The 17,915-nt window shown below is 44.2% G+C and overlaps 1 protein-coding gene across 6 annotated transcripts in view; it reads right to left on the bottom strand.

The window, feature by feature from the left end:
- rerea (arginine-glutamic acid dipeptide (RE) repeats a) overlaps positions 1 to 17,915 on the bottom strand; it is a 122,754-nt gene that overhangs the window by 27,142 nt on the left and 77,697 nt on the right. For 4 of the 6 annotated variants that reach the window (XM_038722789.1, XM_038722791.1, XM_038722792.1 and 1 more), the window contains 6 exons: positions 11,363 to 11,468; positions 9,787 to 9,883; positions 8,089 to 8,193; positions 2,585 to 2,633; positions 1,842 to 1,966; positions 607 to 706 (listed from right to left, as the gene is read on the bottom strand). In XM_038722789.1, the coding sequence (XP_038578717.1) occupies positions 607 to 706; positions 1,842 to 1,966; positions 2,585 to 2,633; positions 8,089 to 8,193; positions 9,787 to 9,883; positions 11,363 to 11,468 (582 nt within the window). Of the gene's footprint in view, positions 1 to 606; positions 707 to 1,841; positions 1,967 to 2,584; positions 2,634 to 5,411; positions 5,763 to 8,088; positions 8,194 to 9,786; positions 9,884 to 11,362; positions 11,469 to 17,915 lie in introns of those variants that run through there. The other 2 variants (XM_038722795.1, XM_038722793.1) reach the window with 2 other exon arrangements.

Below are 17,915 nucleotides of genomic sequence, written 5' to 3'. Positions count from 1 at the left end.
GGTTGCAGTTAGTTAACATCCAGCCTTCAACAAGAGATCTTAGAGCATCAGAGGGAATGACGAGCAAAGATCCAAGAACCAGCCTGGAAATAAACAACACACTGACAAAGGCAATTGCTGTGCAGCTTTAAGCTTGTGTCACATTCAATTGGCTGAAACAGGCAACGCTGAAGCTCTTCCTATGAGAATAAACAAGCATTGCTCATTAGAATTGCAAATAGAGAAGAAGGTCGAGAGACAATGACCTGCCCGCTATGTTAATTTCCCAGTTTATAGAGTCGGAATATAAATGCCCTGTTTATGATGATTCTAATCTCTTTCTTGTGCTTGATTCCTCAGTATTCATTGTCAATGTGACGGACAAATCTCTTATTATGCCTAATGTATTGAAAGCCTCTGAGGCTGGGTTTACCACAGGGGGCTACTCTACTGGCTCAGGGGCCTTATCATTGCCCATTACTGTGGAGCTGCATCACAGCTATAATAACAGTGGCATCCCTGCAATTCAAACATAACATTTTATTGTGAAACTTCAATGGATTGGTGTTTTTTTCCCTATCATGTACCCTTGATTTCTAGTGTTAGACTTGTTGCATGGCTACTTACAGTGTTAAGCGCGTTTAATGTAGTGTCATCTCGTGAGGCTGCTAGACACCCGTCTTCTGTTGAGCCTCCGTCACACATCCCTGCAAAAGCAGCCATGCTCCTGTGTACACAACACACATGAAATCGACATTACATCGGCCAAAGGCACCTAGTTACAGAGCTGTTACAATATCATGACTTTTCTGTCCATGTAGGTCTTTTTTTTAATCATGTCTCACAGGCTTAGTAGAGATGACAACAAATGACTATTAGTTGGGGTCACCTTAACACATTTCCCCTGCATTTAGCAAACTTTAAAAGTGTTGACAGGTAATTACAAATGGCATTTCATGTACACAGATGAAAAAACATCAATGCAGGTACTGCAAAATGGCTACTCGCATAACTTTATAAAATTAAACCGGTTGTAAAAAGACGGCACTATATTTAAACAAGGGTACTAACCTACAGACTAACCAACAATCTGTAGCGTAGGTTTAGGGAAAGCAAGCCAAGAAATCTGTCCATAAACTAGCTAGCTTGCTAATGTATAGAGTAGAGCTACAACATCAGTCTATTAAATGATCACTGGACAGAAAATGAACTAGCAACTATTTTGATAATCATAATTTCTTTAAGTAAAACTGCAAAATATTTGATGCTTCCAGATTCTAAACCTGCTGCTCTTCCAAGTCTTACATTACAGTAAATTTAACAATTTCGAGTTTTGGACAACACAAAGCATTTGATGACATCACCTTTGGCTCGAGTCCTGCGTCTTTTTAATTAAATCTTATTCCTCATAAATGTATCATACAAGAGGCATATTTAACCATCTGTACTACTCAATAAATCGATATTTTACTGACAGCAAAAAGACACATTTGATGTTCCTTGTATACACGCTCGTTCCAGCAGGAAAAAATGCTTTGACATTAAGCAGATTATGATGCACTATATACACAGAAATGCAGTATAGGTCTATATATAACTGGTAAGCATTCAAATAAATAAAGTGCGGATAAATACAGACTTTGACAGAATTTGTACAACACCGTCTGTCACAGTGACAGATGTGATTAATTACACGATGGCCCCTTACTACAACATAACAAACAGACCCTGTTAACACGTATCCCTTTCACTGCAAAGGGAACGTTTGAGGCTACGTATTTTTGAAACAACTATTGGTGATAAGTCTTTCCTTGAACTAGCAGCCCTGCCCAGTCTGACTTCTTGCGTTTCTCAGGGCTCACCTTGCGGCTCTGAGGTACATGAGAAGATCACAGTCATTAACCCCTGGCATCCAGACCAGCTCCTCATTCTCGGTCACAGCCTGGCCACCAGGAGAGGGGAAAGGCTGTAGCTCTGGGAGCTTGGCCTAATTAGTTCCAGGGAGAAGGAGAGAGACAGATGGTGTCACACTACAAATAGCATGCTTGAAGAAAATATTAGCTTTCAATCCCCTGTCATCAACTTTTCACTGGGTGGCTGGGTGGTGTTACAGTCGCAATGATTCAATAGCTTAACACAACACAGTACTCAGATGACTTTTATGTCCTTGCAGCAGGTCAGATAAACAAGGCCGTCTCAAGACACTGAGTGTTTTGTTTTTGTTTTTTTAAAGATGGGGCATATAGAGATCCTCCCTAATTTGGAGGTAACATATTACAAATAACTTACTGATATATTTAAACACAAGCAAGTTTGTATAGAACGTTACAGCACAGTTTAATAACAGCTCAGGCTGCCAGATGCAAATATTACTGTGAATTATCATGCAAATGTAATGCAAACATCTATGCAAACTGCGCAGCACGCTTAAAAGATCGTGATTCCACACGGTCTTCACCTTCTGATAAAATTACTAATGAAATCCACACATCAAAGATCATTTTGTTATGAAGATGCATGCAAGCTGTTTCCATTGTGTAAAAACACACACACTAGAGAAATCTGAAGAAAACTGCTGGCTGATGTGTGTTCTACAACGACTTACTTGGTGACTGGGTCCCACTCGGATTTCCCCTTGTGTGCTGTTTAATCGCCTGAGAAGAGACAAAGAAGGCAGATTGAAACTAAATATTTACTTGGCAACATTTCAATGTGAGCTGAAAGAAATCTGTCAGCATTGCGCCTGTTGAATCGGCAACAACTGCACAAACTACAATGTCACAACTGGGTATAATAACTAACTGAAGCTTAAAGACAGGGAAGAAAGAGAACTATCAATTCACAACCCGGACAAGATCAAATACAATGCCAAGTGACAAGGGCTCTACTTTTTACAGTGGAAATCTTTCCAGGCAAGTCACATGTGAGAAAAATACATAGTGTTTTATTCTGAAAAGCAAATGAAGACTTTAGGAGAATATTCCTGGTCGACTGCTCCTGCACAGCTAGCTGAGCAGAGCACATTTGCAGGCTTGATATTGTGGATGCAGCAATAAAACAGAATCCCCCTAAATGGAGGAGGAGGAGGGACGGAGGTGGGGGAGCTGGCACTGGATATGCAGGGCGAGAGCCTCTGAAACGGCTGCTGGTACAAATGTTGGTAGCCATAGCAACTGCAATTTAATAATAGTGTTTTCCGAACCTCCAGCTGCAGCGGATTAAAGAAAATGACAAGATGTTCCTTTTGAAAAGCCTTTCCCTCCGTTGCCTAGGTAACAGCAGCGATTTTCATACTGCCGAGCGTGGAGCGGCCCAGAATCTGTCAGCGTGATTTGCACCCGGAGAAGCTCGCACTCCATCATGGAGACCTGGCGGAAACCCGAGAGGCCACAGCCCTCTGGTCTCTTTACAGTCCTCCGACCACAAAACCCTATGACGGGTTTATATTTGCCCCCCTCCTTTAACAGACCTCCTCCTCCACCTCCTCTCAGACAGGAGAGAGTAATCCATACTGTTATGAACTATGGCTGACAGAAGCACTGGCACAGACGATGTCAGCACAGGCCAAAAAGTGAGTTTCAGCTGCAGTAAAGGACCCCAGGCCTGCCAGGGCAGTCTGCTGCTCCAGAACATGTCGAAATACTTCATTTCATTTCGCTGCAAACATTCCCAGCAGATAAACACCGGCCCTAAAGCGATGAATAGGGCTGACAATGAAAAAAAATGGTAGTGTCTTGCATCATTAGCACTTCAGATAAGATGTTCAAGGTTTCATAACGCTTTCACAACGTTTGAATGTTCATGTTTCTTGAGCCATTACTTGACTGAAAGTTTTGAAATAGTTATTACAAGTGAGTAACATAGAGCTCCCTGATAACTATTTGGAGTTATTAGAGATGAAGCATGAAACAAAGAAATACATCATCCTGCTTTTTTTTACAGAATATCTCATAGTACATACTTACATACAAATCTACTTTTTATCTACATTGCTAGTTTTAAGAGATGAATGTTTGCAAGGGGTAAACTAAGAAAATGTTGAATACTGTGAGTGAATGTGAATCTGGTCTGTGTTCCTGCTGAGACAAAGTTCTGCAAACGCGTTCCTGACAATGTGCAGTCGGCCAGGTCTGCTGTACGTCTGGCAGGAAGCTGTAAGGATGACAAATGAGGACCCCATGCACCAGAATAAGAACAGCGTCTGAAGACTGTCGTGTTTTACTCTAGGCAATGCTGCACAGGTCCTGAGAGAGGAGGCAGAACGCAGATGTATCGCAGCAGGAAGCTCTCAGGAGTTTCCATAAAGACTGCAGGTATACTTGAACAGACAGCCTACTGAACAAGCAAAGTACTTATAAGGGGGTGATAACGTTAGGATATGTAATATATCGAACAAAATGCCCATGTTCATAGTTCGTTTTTATTTCTTGTAGACTAAAAAACCCTCACAATCTAGTCTTTTAATGTTCTGGCTCTTAATACCAACAAGGCATACATCCAGCAGGATCTTAAAGTTATTAGTTACAATACTGACTTTTTGTCATAATGTTTTTCTCTAATAAGCTGCACAAAGCATGTTGCTTAGAACAATAAACAATGTAATACATGGCCAGTTGTTATGCACAACAATTCATATCTAACTCAGCATTAGCGCACAATCTCGTCAAATAATTACAGGCTTACTTATTAAACCCAAACAACAACGTGACAGTCTGGTCAACTTTGCCAGTGTGTGCAATCAAGGACAACCCCGCCCCCCTCCATCAATTTCAGCCAATCACAGCGCGAGCCTGTGGCACACTGACATAATTGCAGCGTAGCAAAATAAACCAAACTTCACGGTATTTAAGTACCACGACAGGCAGCGTGCGCGCATGACACCTGGGTTTCAGGTTGTGGCAGAGCCTGCTGAGCTTTGTGTGCATCCCGGCATCGCTCCATACGCCATGTCATCCCGATTGTAAACAGGAGCTGCAAAATGGAGCCACCGTAGCCTCTCCGGGTCTTATAACAGTCATGTAAGCATGCAGGTTTGCACGTTTATCAGACGAATACTCGCAGATGCATCACAAACACTATGCATTATCGGATATCTGATGGTGACACATTAATAAAAGGTGTGATCCAGCGGTATTTCCATTATGGCAGCGCAGACGCGTAAAGTTAACGGTATGTGATCTGCAGAGACAGCCTTCATGTTCAACAGCATTTCAGTTCTCCTGCTACTGACACAGTGCGCACACTCGGCGTCCGTGCTCCCCGACACACAAACACAGCCGGTAAACATAATGACAGTGATGCGGACAGCCTGCGAACACCACACGCTTTTGTCAGACAGCTGGAATGCGACTCGCGAAAATAAGACGAGACCAACGCTCGCGCAGCAAGCATCGACAGCACGAGAAAGCACGAGAATATGATCACAAACCTACCTCCTGGGACTGAACAAATCGTCCATTTCTGACATCGAGCCCTAAGGTTGGGTGATGACACTGTGTGTGTAATGCTCGTTGGTATTAACTCCCCTCTCCCACCTATTTCTAGGTGCTCAAAATGGAGAACCACGCATTCGCTCCGGAGAGGTATTCACTGAGCTTGTGCTGTGACCTCAGCCTGCACGTACAGCGTCGCAAGCTCGGCTCGCCGCTCTGTAGACACTACTGAGCATGTGCTGCGACCTCACACAAGCGCACACACGCACAGACACACACAGAGGCAGGCAGACACGCATGCAGGATACGGAATTCATCTCTCCCCGTATGTCTGCGCCATAATAAACAAGAGTGAAATTGCAAGGCTGCAGGCGCCCCGCTCAGAATACCAAACGAGTGGAGCAGAGGAGGGAGGGAGCGCGAGGCTGAACAGGGCCCAGGAGGAGGGGGCTCTCAACTGGCAACCCTCGGTGCCAATAACAAGGACAGCTGTCACTGCAACACGTGAGATACACCAAACACCAGCAGTGGATGATAACAATGGAGGTTCCAGGACTTTGCTCGAGCACCTACACGAATTCTACAGCTCGTCACGAGACTACCAATCAAAGTTTAACATTTTAAAATGTTATCTACCTTACTGCATTTAAACAAAGATATATAAGTCTTTTCTGTTGAACCACAGGCTTTGTTCAGGTCTTCAGAGTTCATGACACTTATCACAAAGGCTATTTGACCATTGCACTGTGTGGCCAACTGAGCAGACATAACAGACAATTTAGTGTTACTATCTGAAGAAGCGTAAAAGAATACAGCCATTACTCATTTTATTTTTCATGCCTGAGAAAAAGGTTTTCATCCTGATCAAACACGTGACTTAAAATACCACTGATGAAACTTCAGGTAGATTTTCCTCTCTTAATTTTTTTTTTACAAAAAAACATGAGTAAGAAAAGCTTGACATGTAATTTGACAAACAAATTATAAAGCCCTGGGGGGGGGTTCACGGGCTCATTCTCCACAATTACACAACATTAGGACAGGTCTTTGTGCACTGATAACATTGACAGCAGTAATGCGCAGAAAGCAACATCAGATGTACCCAAATCCAAAAAAAAGCAGAGTGCTCATGTGTAATGAAAGTGAGAAAAAGTTCTACAAAATTCATACATTTTAATAGCATTCATGCTGTTGCTGGGTTATATCACAATATTTTGCACTCAATACCTTGATATCTACAACAATATTTAATCCTACTAGGGATGTGTTATATGGTAACTGTTGTGATATAACTTAATAAAAACCCTGCCATCTTGTTTAATATCATTTTAATTGCATTGTATCAGCATGATGCCCAGCTTATAACAAATGACTAAAAATTATTAAATTCAACCTATGAACTTTATTATATAAATTTATAGCGGAAACAATTTGTCGATGAAGCCACAGAAAATGAAAATGTCTGATTATTCTATTATGATAATTGATTAATCCTTTGAATAATTATTGACGTAAAAATACAAGTAACACTCAGTAGAGTGCAGATCTCAGCAGGTGTGTCCCAGTGTAGGTACCTGATCTGCTAGGTCGATGGTTCCTACACTTACAGATGACGCAACACATTATGATAGGCTCTACGCGGGAAGTGTACAGATGCCATGTGTTCACGGTGCAGACTAATACATTTATACAAATATCTACAAAATATCTGTTTTATAGATGTAAAAAAAACCCAAATAGATTGACATTTGCTTTAATAAATATTAGTCCCAAACTGCAGCAAGACATTTATGCACAGCACAGCATTAAATACAAAAACATTTTGTTTCTCAGAAAGTTCAGACACACACACACTATATATTTGGATACATTTTGTAGTCTGTTGCTCGAACATACAGCCAATCATAATGTGTTAAGTCATCTGTAAATGCAGGACCTGAAGCAGATCTACCAGGCCGAGCATATCTGGTACCTAACATAGGCTATTTGCAGTCAAGATGGGGGCGAAGATAACAAAAATGGGGATTTATTCATCTTCCATCGGGCCTAATTTTGGTGGATCATAACATACGGGGGGTAAGGAATTAATCTGCTGATGCTCATGTTCAAGATGAGACCAAAGATTTCTATGGATGACTGTTTTTGAGCCACAACAAAGGCCAAAATTTGGTCGGCAATCGGTGGGTAAGCTTTGTTTTTAGCCTAGCCGATTGCTGGAAATACCTTTTGCTGTAACGCATATCATAAAATAAATTAATCAGTATAAAATATGAATCAGGTCCTTGACCATACAGTCATACATGTGCACAAACATATTGAAAAATATATTCACACACGACCTGGAGGGGATAAGATATAACTGATCAGTTCTAGCCTCTCGATTGTGATGACTTGCTTGTCTTTCTTGGTCTCATGTGATAGTAAACAGAATATTTTTGGGTTTTCGGACCATTGCAGTCTAAAATTGCAATTTTGAAGACATCACTTTGTACTTGTGATTGGCATTTTTCACAATTGTCTGACATTATATATAGACAAAAAAGTGTATGGATTAATCAAGAAAAGAATCGTTTGTTGATCAGTTTAGAGGAGAGTTGACCCCTTTGATTTTCTGGCCTGTGGGAAGATTAAGATTGATGTTGTATTACTGGAATAGACTGGACAGAAAGCTCCTCACCTGGTTTCTGGGTTATATCCGAGGATATAGAAGAAGGAGTCGATGCGGGCTTTGAACTCCCTGGCAGCAAAAATGTCGGAGAAATGGGAAATGTTGCATTTCCCCCTGTGAGAGAGAAGGCAGGCTATATTAGAAAAAAAACAATACATGACAAAGTGATGCCCTAGCAGGAGCAGATGTAGCCCTAATTAGAAACTCTTGGTGTGTTCATCTATTGGAGGTGACAAATACAGCAGCAGGTATCTAGTGCCTGTCAGAGCCTGCTAACTTCGCAGTAAGACACCAGGCTCTGGCTACTGAACCCCTAAACACCAGCTTCACATGTCAGCCCTGCCTCGTCTGCCGCTGCTGAGTTGTGGTAGACGTACGCCGCAGAGATCTGGACAGGAATTTATCCTGTGTGTCCCCCTCCCGACACGGTTACCCCCCCAAAGAGCAGAATGGGCCGAGGCTCTGACCACATCTTGGTAACATTTCCTGTTTCCAGCACCCTGGTGTCTGGCTGTATCAAAATAACAGATATCACAGGCATATGGAGCTGCGCTGCTTTGCGGAGGAACAGTATCTTCCTCCCACCGAAAAGATTAAAGGGCGCTAAGGAGAGCTGTCTTTGGAGAGCTGCGGCATTACAGCATCCCACTGGAATTCCCTCCCGTTTATCTAAAGCCTGGAGAATAACTCAATTCAAAGGCCGCTCTGTGCTGGAGAAGTTGCTGCTAATTTGCCCTGAAATCAGTGGTTTCTGTGAGATGCGGCTTTGGCTGCCTGCCGCTGTGCTGCTCACACATGTTTTTGGTTAAAGAAAAGGGGGAGACGTGGTCGGACAGGAATGGATGAAGAGACAGAGGCAGGAACACAGAATATCCAATTTTCAGACCTAGAAAATAATTACGCCTGTATTTCTTTCTCCTGATATTAAGCCTAGATAGAGCGAGTGCCATCAGTTTCACACTAGAGGCTCATGTTCTGACAGGTGTGGGGGTTGACGCACAGCCATTTCAATCAGTGTTTTAATGTAGGACAGCATGAGACGTTTCTCAGTTGTGGCTTCCCATCTTTCCACATCTGGTCTATTTCTACAGCACCTGCTCACAGCGGCAAAGCACTGTATGTTATTTTAACTTGTGAATATTGCATAAATGCAATAGAAAATGTTTCTTTTAGAGCAGGTTCATCGAGAGCCGATAGAAACACAGCAGTAATAGAGTACTATTATCATATTGCCACTGTTCAGAATCCATTAAAACACAGATATTGTCATAGTATTTGCTTGAAGCATTAATTGTTGGTACAATAGCACCAGAACAATATTATTATAAATATACTCTTATCTTACAATGTTTAAAAGTAAGCCAATTATTATTACTTTCACCGATTTTCCACCTGACAGCAAATTCAAACCTCAATACTAAAAGTTTCATCACCAAATAGTTTTCCCTTGAAAAATAGGCCACAACTGTGAACAGGCAAATGCAACAAAATACCACAAATTAAAACTTGGTGCTCTAACAGGGGTACTGTCCTATAAATGAAAGCATTGCAAATGCATCAGACGCAATGTTACTGGACCTTTAGGGTTGGACATTAAGTGTTGGAGAAACCTGTGCGTGCTCCTTCAGAATGCACCGTCATTTCTTCCACCACAGCTAAGACAATACTGCTCCCAGTTTCTCGGTGTGTGTGTTAATGTTTGTTTACCTGAGAGCAGCAGCATGATAAGTGTCCACGTAGTCAGAGATGAAGAGTTCTCGACTCCTCACCACTGGGTCTGTGATAACCAGATCCCGGCCAGAGTCTGGAAGGAGAAAAACACAATTTTACTGAATACACACACACACGAGAAAGACAACCAAGCTCATTCATCTATGACAAAAAGGGAGCAGAGATAAAGTAGCGTGGGTATTTGAACTCACTAATAAAATCATGAGCACAGTTCTGCGTACACCCAAAGTAACACTTACCTCTGCAGAGGTCAATATTATGCCACATGATTCAATAAAATCAATAAGGTGCTGTCCCCTGAGGAGAGGACATAATGTTCAGTTCTCAAGTGAAATGACCCTGGCGGGGGTTAAGACGCATCAGCAGCACCGAGACGAGCCGGCACTGGTTGACAAATGACCCGAGTTGTGGCGTGCTGTGGCCACTGCGCTTCGGCCTTGTGACATCAATTCTAATAATCCTGAGTCCCCCTGCTGCAAGGACAGACTGCAGATAGCGGAGCGCCGCACTGAGGCTGGTTCTGGAGGGACAGCACACCAAGTGTTTTGTTGATAACCTGAATGACATATCCAAACTAAAGCCTCACTTCTGACACAAGTGACACTTGGATTATTGTAGAAAGCGAAAACAGCGTGACACAACTGGTTTATAACTGTGACTGCATATGCATGTATTTTCTGGTTACAAGGCGGTTTTTACACAGTATATTGTTGAGTTGACTGTATTCTGTGAGGGAAACTGAGACAAGCTCAGCCATGAAGGGGAACATTAGCTAATTAGAACTGCTAACAGGATGTGTCAACAGGTACGGCTGCTCGTTCTCAAAACTGAGTTGGAATGGAAGCAAGAGCAATCCACCTAACAATCTATACCTTTAAACAAAACTAAATATAAATGAAACTGCATGTATCTGTACAGTAACAGTTTTAGGACAATATTTTAGGTAAGACTCAAATAAGGGTTGAGAATTTATTTAAAATCAAAAAGACATTTCTTAATTTAATGATTAAAAAAACAATACAGTATGTGGCTCAAACTATAATAACTAAGTCACTGTTAAATCAGATTTTTCTCCACGGCATTTCATTTTTGTCATCAGGATTTGATATTCAGTTGCTAAAAAACAGCGACAGTGCTCATGTTCCCGTGGATGGGTATGTGTCAAGAGCGTGATGAGTCCACTGGCACTGACGGTGTTGAGTGTGTGTGTGCTCAAGGGCCACATGACACTGCGGGTTATTAACACTTGACAGTGCTGCTGTCTAGCCTGAAGGAGTGTGTCTAGCCCGAAGGAGTGTTACCCGGGGAACAGCACGGAGCCACGGGATTGGTTTAGCTGCCTGGGACACTGTTGTCTGGTTTCTCTTTGAAATTTAATTCACAGCTAGCTCTTATATCCCCCAACAGTCTGGGGAGTTGAAGCAGGGGTGTGTGTGTGTGTGTGTGTGTGTGTGTTGTGTCACACAGCAAGTAAGCGTATTTACTTTCTGTGTGTGTACTGTATGTGCGCACATGTGGGGATGGTGTTTCAATGAACACAAGGCAGTCTCACCATTCTCATTGTTGCGATCCTGCACCAGGTGCTGATAGACAGAGTCGGGCACCTCTGACTGGCGGTAGTACCATTTCACATTCATCAGCAGATGGTCCCGTTTACTCTGCAACACAGAGAGACAGAGCGAGTGAGCAGGAGACAAAAAAAAAAAAAAAAGAAGATGAACAGACATCATTTTGTTTGATTACGACGTCACAAACTGGCCTCTTGGCAAACTGTGCAGACACACTGTTTATGACTCACACAGGCTGATGCCAAAAAGCACGCAGAGAGACCAAGTCAATTAAAAAGGGATTGCAGAGCATTTAGAGCCTTAATAAAGTAAACAGTTGGATGGCCGCTGATGGAGGAAGTGTGGAGAGAAGAAGAACCATGAGGGGGGTGGATGAATGTTCAGTCTCTGCCTCCTACAAATCAATCCTGTGCCTTCAGGTCTGTCTTCACTTAAAGACAATACTCAAATGATTTTACCATACATTTATGAACAGGTACTGCATCCATTTACCATGCTTTGGAAACTTTAAGTGCTGCCACCCACTGGCCTTTTGATAAAGTGCAAGACAGCAAAGGCTTGTACTCCCTTACATGTCCAGCAGGTGGCGGCACTGAGGTGAGAAGAGAGCTTTTTCAGGGCCAGTCTATGAAAAAACAGAGGGAAGACAAGGGAGAGGGGGGTGGGGCTGGAATAAAATGGTAGAAACTGAGGCCAGCGTTGAGGTGAAGGATGAAAAGGGCAAAATACTGTTTTCATTTCATGTTATAAAATATTTATTGTGCCTTCACATAAACCCAACTGACGGTCACAGTGGTTTGAAAGAACATTAGAGAGACTGTTGGGCTGGGTGCTGGACTGCGACACAATCCTATTGGCCCAAGCCATCTTTATTAGGTACTCGGCTACACTGCACTAACCGAGGGAGACACCTGCACCGCCGCTGACACCAAACCGTGGAGTGAAGGAGAAATGAGCATATGGGGGGGGGGAGGGGGATGGAAGAATGGGGAAAAAGTCCACAGTAATTGAAGGCAGACAGTTCAACTTCCGCTCTTTCCAGGCTCTAAACTGTATCTGTGTGTGTGTGTGTACAGGAACATGAGGTCAGACTAAAGATATTTAAAGCCTTTAGAGTACATTGTTCTGTTATGTCACTGGGGAGGAGGTTGAGCACACGCAGCCAAGCAAATCATCACCTCCCTGAACCCTCAAGCCCACCTCTGGTTTTCCCATTCTCTCCATTCTTTCCACCTCTCTCTCTCTCCCTCCCTCTCAAGCTTTGTCATTCCAACCCTCCACTCCCCCCCCCCTCCATTTTTCTCTCTCTCATTCTTCCCTTTCTCCAACCTTGAGCAGGGAGGAGGAATGAGTAAGTGAGCCTGGACGTGTTAAACAGCAGCTGGCACGCAGTCAGTCAGCTGCATTTATTGCTGTGGATGGCTGTGAGAGTATGCACGCAACATCACACAAACACATTTTGCCTGTGATTCAACAGAGCCACACTGATGGACTGAGACACAGACCCCCCGAGCACGTAGCCATACTGTGTGTGAAGAAATGTGTGCAATGACGTCATGTCCCTCCGCCTCCCTCTCAGCAGTTAGCCCACCCATCCCAACCTCTTGTCTATCCAGTGTACAGACACTGTTGCCTTCTAGACTAACAGGCTGCCTGCCACAGCAAAAAGAGTAGTTATCCGGTGCTTATACATAATTAATACTTTAAGGAGACTATAAATGCTGCCAGTGTGCTACCTGAACGTTTAATTTTCTGCCTGTAAAACCACAAAATCTGAGAATTTAGAACAGAAAAGCACAAGCAAGCGGAAAGACGCGCACACGCATACACACACACACACAGGTTTAACACCTTATTCATGAGCCTGCATTATTTTAAACCAGCCAAATGAAGCAAAGCAGAGAGTGAAGTTACTTCAGCTATCATCAACATCCTCGTCACTGCAGAGTAGCTGCCGTTCTCCAGAGCAGATTGCTGTTTAGAAGCTCACAGCGGTGTTAAGCCCTCTCAGGCAAATGAGGGAGGGAGATGGAGAGAAAGACGGAGAGTGCAACATATGTAGCACGTAGTGGGAGTGAAGCATAGCTTTCAATTATCACAATTCTATAAACATGCAGGGAAGAAAAAATGAGTAGATAACGCAAAGGAGAAAATGAAGGCGGATGATAGACAGCTCAGACGCGAAACATGAACTACTAGTTGTATTGTCTGGGTTTTGCTAAGCCTGCCATAGAAAATAACAGAGAACATATAAGAGGAGACCACAATGCTGAATTGATTAGAGACATTCCACGCTGCCTGCAGGGAGAGCTGAGCCTCGCACAATGTCAGCCATCTTTGTCTGTCCTGCCAGAGGCTAAACATGGCCCTGCCCTCCCTCCTCCTGGGCCCTAAACCCTGGGAATGCTGCTCACCACGGAGAGGCCAAAAGACTTACTAACCCACTACTGAGAGAAAGAAATGAAACAAGAGGGGGAAAAAAGAGAAAGTGCAAGGAAGCAGAGCAAAGGAGATAGAAGTGCGTGTGTGTGTGGTGGTGGTGTGTGGATGTGTGTGAGTGTGTGTGTGTGTGTGTGAGTGTGTGTGTGTGTGTGTGGGGGGGGGGGGGGGGGGGGGGTTGAGGAGAGAGAAAGGGGCTGGATTAAGGTAAGGGGAGAAAGACCTTCTCATTTCCTCAGACTTAAAATTACAACTATCCTCATCCTGCTTTACTGAAACCCCCAGGGTACAAGGGTATCCCTTTATTCATTGAGGAGATATAAATCTGTAAGTCATGCTTTGGGGCTGAGCACAAAGTACGCCCCCCCCCCCCCAGTGGCTCAGCCTGGCCTGTGGCATTCTTGGGTACACTCAGACAGAGGTTGGATTATACGAGGGTCACTTCTCAAAAGGTTATATATATATTGGCAAATAGAAAGATTCAAAGTATATTTCCTATAGAATGACTCCAAAATATATCATTAATAAATGATTAAATGAATAAAATCTATGAATTCATCACTGCAGCCAAGACAAGACAAGCATTGTGTGAGTCGGTTAATACACCCTCTGACTAGCTAAAGGTGGCTGGCCCCTTGGATCCATAATGGCTGTGCAGTTTTCTTTGTGTGGTTGCATGTGTGTGCAGTCAACTCTGGAGCTGGGGCCCCTGTGTATGACCACACCACTACAAAGACGGGGGGGGGGGGGGGGGGGGATACAGAGGGCAGACTTCCCCTTTAACAATATGAAAAGAAACCAGCACTGTTAGACATACACTTAAGAGATGTCCTGAGTGTGGGATTAATTCCATGTTTTCAACTAAGAGTGTGTGAAATCAACACAGTGCTTTTCAACTCAAAACCAATGGCTATACTAATACCTTTCAATGTTTGGGAGATTGCAAAAGCGGCAGCAGCGAGCCCAGACTTTCTCCCACATCTGTCCACAGTGGCCTTTACAATATGGTCGTTGCCTTACAACTGAGTTGAGCTGTGACAAAACTAAGGGGAACGTTGTTACAACCTGTAACCCTCAACCCTAATGGCCTATTCCTCCTCCTTCCCGCACTGTAACACTAGAGCTTTGCTTTAAACAAAACCAGACCCTCCCGCTCCCACACGACAGGCCCCCAGTGCACCTCGTTAACAGGAAACCTCTGTTTATTTTCTCTACTTTTCAAACACTCTCTTCTTCCTCTGCTAACCCTGTTACTGACCCCCCCCCCCACAATGGTGACATCAGCAGCCAGGATCTATGACTTCCTTCAGGAGGCAGCAGCCAGAAGTAAGGAAGGAAAGACAGACACACAGACAAAGGAGACGGCAGAGAGCAAGGGAGAGCGGGAGGAGGGGGAGGTCAAATAGACAAGAGCAGCAGCAGCTCAGTGGTAACGAGGAATGTCAAGCAGTTCAGCTAGGCTAGCAGGCTGTTGAGCTAACAGCTTAGTTAGCTAACACCCCGGGGGGCAGGGGAGGCTTGGGTATGGTAGATCAGGGCTGGTAGCAATGTGACTTTGACAGGCAGAGGCTCAAAATGGCACGAAGAGCAGGATTGTGGGAGTGTTCACCTTGCCTGCCGCAAGGGGCGAGTAAGCACAACCAAAGAACAAAAGGCTGATTGTGGCATTTGGAGGCAGAGATGGGATCTGGGAGGACTAATCTGCTGCTGCGGCATGATAAGATTAGAGAGGGACGGCAGGAAGAGCTGGCTGGGAAGATCACACATACACACGCATAAACACACACACACAGATGATGGATCTGATTGGAAGGGTTTTCCACTCTGCTTTCTCACTTCCTCATTTTCCTACTTTCTCCCGCTCTCTTAGAGACAGAGATATCTGCCAGCACACCAGCACTCAATAAGCACTTCCATCTGGACGACAGAACACACACACACACACTCAAAAGCTGTCTGTGTGTGAATGTAAACTGGCGAGGTACAAGAGATCTGCTGTGCTCACGCAATCTACGACATCTCAGTGACTGACAAAGGAGGTTGTTAAAAAGAAATGCCAGCATGCTGGGTGAGCAAACACACACATTCAAGAGAATTCTCTCTCTCTCACTCACACACACACACAAATAACAGGCTTTCATGATAAGCACCACTATTCTTCTCCCAATCCTGCAGTCGAGCGGGGCAGGCTGGGACTCTGTGTCAGAGGTAAGAAAAAGCACCTCTAAATCAGGCTGTCAGAGCCAGCAGCAGCAGCAGGACTCCACTCTGCAATCCTCCTCTCCTTATGGGCTTCACAGTGAGCGCTTGGCTACTTGGAGGAAGGAAGGATAACCTGCCCCTCAAGCCTCCTTCTCTTAGGCACATACAACAACACTAAACAAATGCTGATTACTATGTTTGTGTGGAGGAGCTGTGCACAGCCTGCTTCCCCGCCTGGCAACAAGAACAAACGGAGAGTGTGGGAGGCAGAGAGAGGGGGGTGGTGGGGTGAGTCCCAGCTGTGGTGGCGGTGCTGGCAGGACCTTTGCGCCATGCCTACACAGGGGTGTCTCTCTCTCTGCGTCTCTTTGGCTTGACCTGTTTGGATATTAAATCGGCGCCCTCTGCTTTGAACACACTGGGCCCATCTGTCAGCCCAGCTCCATATTGGATTGGATGAGCTTTAGCCGTTTCAAAGTGGGCAGATTTGCTTTTAGTGTTTGTGTGTGTGTCTGTGTCTGTGTGTGTGTGTCTTAAATCTAAAACCCCCTTTCAAGAAAGAAGACACGCATAAATCACTTTACGGCAGACTCACTAAATTTGATGACACAACACAAGTTAACAGGTTCTCCTGTCCACCAGGCAGAAGGAGGAGGGACTGTGGTAGAGATGGGGAGAAGAAAGAAAAAAAAAAAAGAGGAGACAGGTTGTGTCACGCGGAACTCACAGATGATACTAATTAAGACTTAGGGCTGAGGGCCACTACTTGTGGATCTTACTGCTAACCACAGGCAGACTCTACACACTGAGGAGTCACAAGCACCACACGTGACTGCCACAACCGAGGTCTAGCTTGTCCAGCAATGTTTCACTCCATGCTGAAAACAAACCGGACTAGTTGCACCAGCCTTCGCCTTAACCTCGCCTTTATTTCAAATGTAAATTAATGGCAGAAGAATGCACGACGTTGACCACATGGCCCTCCTTCTAGACCGAGAGTGGTGGTGAGAATCGAGAACACCGGCCTTGGCCGCTCGCTCCATAAAATAGCCAGGGTTATGTCCAACTTAAATATTTATCTTCGCCTACAACACACTTCTGCTGCACAGCGGTTTTAGCCTAGAAATTGAAGATTAGTTAAGTGATGGCACAGAGAGCAGCACCGTGAAAGGCAAGAAGAGAGGGGATATAAAGAATATCTTCACTAATGATGATCATTATCTGCAGACCACAGACACCGAGCATCAGGGTCCTGACAACTTGTGTTCAATGATTTAGGCTGCACACAATAACACTGACACTTTCTTTCTCTCTCTCTTTTTTTTTGAGACTACAATCAGAAATCCTTGCAGCACTAGCAGGATGCAGACTAGAATGCAGATCCAAGTGAGACTTCAAACACAGGCTGTGCGAGGACAGATGGAGGCGGTTAGGAGAGCTCATATCTGGGTGTTCAGATCATAATACTGACTTTATTTCTCAAGCTCTCCCTCTCAGCCAGACATACAGTTATAGCCTGCCAGAAAACATTGTCATTTCTGCCTTCAGCCTTTCATTTAACTGCTTCAAAGCCATCCCCGCTTTGATACCTGGCTTCCTGTGTGTGTTTGTGCGTCTGCCAGTGTGTGTATGTATGTGTGTGTGTGTCTCTGCGGGCGTGTTTGCGTATAGACCAGGATGTTCTCTTGAGAGCAGAGACTTGTCTGGTCTCAAGGTAATACCCGTGAGTCAGGATTCAGACGCCGACAAACACGCACAGAAAGACTGAGGAATGCTGGCGTTTTTTTGGACGACAGAGGCTTCCTTTGTGTTGTGCAGAATGTTTAAACGGCCTGGTGTTTTGTTTGGAAAGCCGTTTGCCTGTGATCCACTGTGTTAGCTTCGCCTTGTTAGCAT

Source organism: Micropterus salmoides, unplaced genomic scaffold (assembly GCF_014851395.1).
Source record: "Micropterus salmoides isolate LMB-PRFRI ecotype aquatic unplaced genomic scaffold, ASM1485139v1 Ms_hic_scaffold_16, whole genome shotgun sequence".
In the NCBI taxonomy this organism is placed as follows: Eukaryota; Metazoa; Chordata; class Actinopteri; order Centrarchiformes; family Centrarchidae; genus Micropterus; species Micropterus salmoides.
This window is presented reverse-complemented; position numbering and strand designations above follow the sequence as displayed.